The 4,551-nt window shown below is 45.6% G+C and overlaps 1 protein-coding gene across 1 annotated transcript in view; it reads right to left on the minus strand.

Moving 5' to 3' along the window:
• Positions 1-1,740: 1,740 nt before the first annotated feature.
• Nars2 (asparaginyl-tRNA synthetase 2, mitochondrial) overlaps positions 1,741-4,551 on the minus strand; it is a 76,525-nt gene continuing 73,714 nt past the window's right edge. Inside the window, exons 13-14 of the mRNA XM_005357558.2 lie at positions 3,119-3,145; positions 1,741-2,421 (exon numbers count right to left, since the gene is read on the minus strand). Coding sequence (XP_005357615.1) covers positions 2,277-2,421; positions 3,119-3,145 — 172 coding nt within the window. The 3' untranslated portion in view covers positions 1,741-2,276. The remainder of the gene's footprint in view (positions 2,422-3,118; positions 3,146-4,551) is intronic.

Below are 4,551 nucleotides of genomic sequence, written 5' to 3' on the forward strand. Positions count from 1 at the left end.
GAGTGGCATTCCGAAGCAGCTCAGACAGTGTTCTTCTACTTCACAAGTGCTTTTCCTCTCTAATCCCAGCTAGAGCCGGTCTTATGAACGTCCTAATCATCCCTCTCAAACTTTCCTAAACTTAGTATGCAAGGCCAGGGCTTAGAGTTCCAGGGAAGCAGACTGGAGTGGGGTTAGCAATCATTCTGATTAACAGACTCAGCCATGGAATGAGTATCCTTCAGAGAAAGAAGCAGATGGTCCAGGTACAGAGGTGCTCTCTGCATTAGCAGGCCGGTCCTGCCAACCTCTTAGGGGTGTTCTGACCCTTAGCGTCTCAAGTGCAGTCTTTTCAGCTGTTGTTTTGGATTAGGTTACAAAAAGGAACATAAACAAACTGGTTAGGAGCTAATCCAAGAGAGGGGCATGCACTGTGGTACACCTCCAAGGTCAAGGCCGGTCTGCTCTGTGTAGTAAGTCCTGGGAGGCCAGGGCTACACAGAGAGACCCTGTCACCCCCAATCTCCATAAGAGAATAAACCTAAGAGGGGCTGGAGAGATGGCTCAGTGGTTAAGAGCACTGCCTGCTCTTCCAGAGGATCCGGGTTCTAGTCCCAACACCCACACAGCAGCTCACAATCTCTAACTCCAAACTCCAGGGCATCTCATGTCTCCTGTTGGCCGCGGTCAGCACCAGGCAGGCAACTGGGGCACACACATACACACAGACAAACAACCATATATCTACGAGTAAATTAAAAAGACAATCTGAGAGAGCTAGCTAATGAAACTCTTAAAATTAGTTATTTTAGGCATGCATATCCTTTTATAATTATTTGCTACACATAAATTCTGAGCACACAACCAGTAACGGACCCGTGCAGATGAAGCCCGGTGAGGACTGATGCAGAGAACAAGTCGTTTTCGGAACGGTGAGACGCTGTTATCCCCCCTCATGCTGTGGATCAAACCCTGAGCCCAAAGCATGCGACACGGGTGCTCTAAGCCTGAGCCACACTTCTGGTACAAGCATGCTTTTCAACACACACACACAAATACAAGTATACTCAGTCACTGCGGCAACTCTGACAAAAATGATCCAGGTCACACAAACCAGCAGCTTTGTCCAAGTACTGGAACGTGAGCTCCCAAACTGGCTCTTGTCCCTTCTTCCTAGGTCACACCACATTCGAGAATGACCTATTTCTGTCCCCATCTTGGATTAAAGGAGACCGTTCTTCCCAATTTCAAGTTAGTAAACTGGGATCCCAGCACTCAGGAGGCAGAGGCTGGAGGATCTCTGTGAGTTCGAGGCCAGTCTGGTCTACATAATGAATACCAGGCCAGCAGGGATTTCATACGTTACACCCTGTCCTCACCCCAAAAATGTACCCTCTTAGGTACATTTTTATTGACTATTACAGTATTTTAAATAGCTAATATAAATGAACTAGATTGGTGACTAAGGCCAATACACCATTAATCCCAGCACTAGGGAGGCAGAGGCAGGTGGATCTCTGTGAGTTCGAGGCCAGCCTGGTCTCCAGGACAGAGAAACACTGTCTCGAAAAAAAAAAAAAAAAAGAATGGTGACCGAAGAGTTCAAAGGATTAAGGTTATCTCCTTAACTTTTATAACTAAGATCGACAGTTATTAAGTTGATGTCTTTTCCCTGCCCGATGAGGAAAGTTTCAAACCAGATGAGCAACTTCAGCAATCAGTTCAGACCCTGAAAAGAATGTTTTCTTTCACAGAGTTGGGTAAAGCACGGAGAATAGGTGGACATTTATTGCAGCTGAGATGGCAGGGGCGGAAGAGCCAACATTATCTTACTTTTGGCCACTAGTTGTTTAAAAAAAATACAAAGGGAAGTGAGCTACTGATAAAAGCCAAAGCAAGGTGAAACATTACCATTCTGTCCTGGAGTCCAGGAGGAACTCTGAGGCCTTATTTTCAGCGTCTCTCCTCTTCTTGTTGAGATGTCTCCAGGCCCAAGTCACTCTCCTGCGCCAGCTCCTCCAGCAGCTGGACAACAGGCCCAGCTACTTCTTTCCCCTCTTAACTGAGGTAACAGACTCAGAAGTCCAGTTGTTCTGAGGATTTCTTCTTGGGAGAGTTTATTACAGTCTGTGAAAAGCCTTTGGCCTTTAAGAAAATCAAGGCCATTTCTGATTTCCATACATTACACCTCGTAGCACAAGAGCTGTGCACTGGAATCCACGTCTCTAAAACACACACCACCTGTCTTCTATATGTATATTCAAGGGCAGAGTTTTTACAAGTCTTTTTCCTTTCGGCTACAGAAGGCACGAATGAGTAAATCTTGGAAAAGGGATAACATCTTTGATATTGTCAACTCCCAGGATGCATTGTAAGTAGCGTTCAAATCCCATCCCAAAGCCTCCATGCGGCACAGATCCAAACTGGCGAAGGTCCAGGTACCTGTTTTTAAAAACAGAGAATCATGACTTCGAAACACTGTGTGAGGTCAAGGTTATGACAGGAATTTTGTATTTTACAGCCATGTGTTGTGGATGTCACTGCGGCAGATGGCGCACACCCATCTTTTCATTCCACAGAGAGCATGAACACGGAGACGTCAGGGAGAGCTAGCTATCCTAGGGTTCCGAACAAGCGGCAGTGGATTCTGCTGTGCACGTGACCTTTTCTCTAGTTACTGATGCATTGTTCCTGTACAGAAATCTTGCCTCATATACTAGCTCTCCTTTTTCTTTCCACTTCCCAACTCAACGATGTGTTTTTACTATCTTATATTATACTAGTTTTTTTCCCCCCTGAGACGGGGTTTCTCTGTGTAGCCTTGGCTGTCCTGGACCTCGCTCTGTAGACCAGGCTGGCCTCAAACTCACAGAGCTCTGCCTGCCTCTGCTCCCAGAGGGTAACAGCAGCATCTAAGAGTCGGGATGATGAGTAGTGAACACAAGGGTGGGAACGTTACTTGAAGCAGAAACTAAGTGGTAAACATCGCTTTACTGTTTTTCACAGACCGGAAGAGAGTGAACAATTTTCCGGCCTCACATTCAGTTCTTAGCATTGCTCACAGAGGCAGGGGAATACGAGTAACAGCCTTCCCCACATAACAGTCAGAACGCACGCAGAACGGGGGCCACATCCTTACCACCGGTAGGCTTCCGCAAGTCCTGATCTGTAAAGAAGAAAATAAGAAAAAGAATCGCGACGTCAATAAAACAGTTGTGCATACAGGAACCTTTGCAAGAAAACACAGTGAGGCCCGTGTCCTCCAATCAGACACAATGGAAGTGAGGAGGCGAGGCTTCCTATTAGAGAGGGGTCTACTAATAACAAGGCAATCAACACTGACAGCAAGCAATGAGGCAATACAATCTACAGACTGAGAACAGGACCAACATGCGCTGGCTCTCCGTATAAAATACAGACAGGCTGAAGACACTCTCTGTCCTGCACAAGTCCTCCTTTAGCTGTCTGAAGAACTGTTCTAATTTCCTTTCTGAGATAGGAATTCACAGATTACATAAAAAATATTTTGGAGATGGAAAGAAAGAAATCTTATTTCTAATTGAACTCCTGTATGAACAGCAGAAACGCTGCTCACTCAAGGAGCCTGAGGGACAGGCAGACAATGCGCACTTGGACACGAAGTTCATTCCGTAACATTTAAACCAACAGTGGGATTCTGAGGTTGTCTTCCTAACACTTACGTAATCTAGCTCTTGTCTAGAGGAATACGGGTAACACTTTAGGTGCTTAGTGGTTACCGCAATTACCCTCAGCCCTTTCCAAAGGCAGCAGAATCACATCTGAAAGGACAGGGACCTTCAAAGTTCTAACTTTCTAAGGACAGAAACACGAGCTACAGCCACAGACAGATCTGAGAGACAGAGGAGCACACATTTACTTCACTGCAAAGAAAAGTCTGGAGTATCCAAAGTCAGACACGGTTTCCTGGAGACGAACTGAAGAATTAGGATCAACTAATCTTTCAACAGATATGGTTTCCTGCCATGTGTCATTTCTGTTATGCTAAAAATTTTTTAGATAAATCTCAAATTCTTTCACAATGCCGCCAGCACTGTCTCACAGTGAGTGGCAGCAGGGAGGTGAGGTCTAGCCAATAATGGCCGCCTTCCACACCTCTGACTTCCTTTCTTCTGCAGCCCGATCCAATGCAGCAGCTAAGAGGAGTGGGATGGCAAGACCAAGTCACTCAAGGGACTTACAGGCTGGGATCTTGGAAAAGCATCCACTTCCAAAGCATGTCTACATTAGGAAAAGGTGGCCTGAAAAATGGCTAATTTAGCAGGATATTCTCAAAATGTTTTTTCCAAGTGTGACAAAACCCAGAAAAATCAAAACCAAAACCAAAGAAGATAAAAACAAAAAATAAAAAATAAAAGGAGAAAAAAAAATTCAATGTCTGGCCAGGTGGTGGTGGCGCACGCCTTTAATCCTAGCACTCGGGAGGCAGAGGCAGGTGGATCTCTGTGAGTTCGAGACTAGCCTGGTCTACAGAGCTAGTTCCAGGACAGGCTCCCAAGCCACAGAGAAACCCTGTCTCGAAGAAACCAAAAA

This window comes from Microtus ochrogaster, chromosome 22 (assembly GCF_000317375.1).
Source record: "Microtus ochrogaster isolate Prairie Vole_2 chromosome 22, MicOch1.0, whole genome shotgun sequence".
NCBI lineage: Eukaryota > Metazoa > Chordata > Mammalia > Rodentia > Cricetidae > Microtus > Microtus ochrogaster.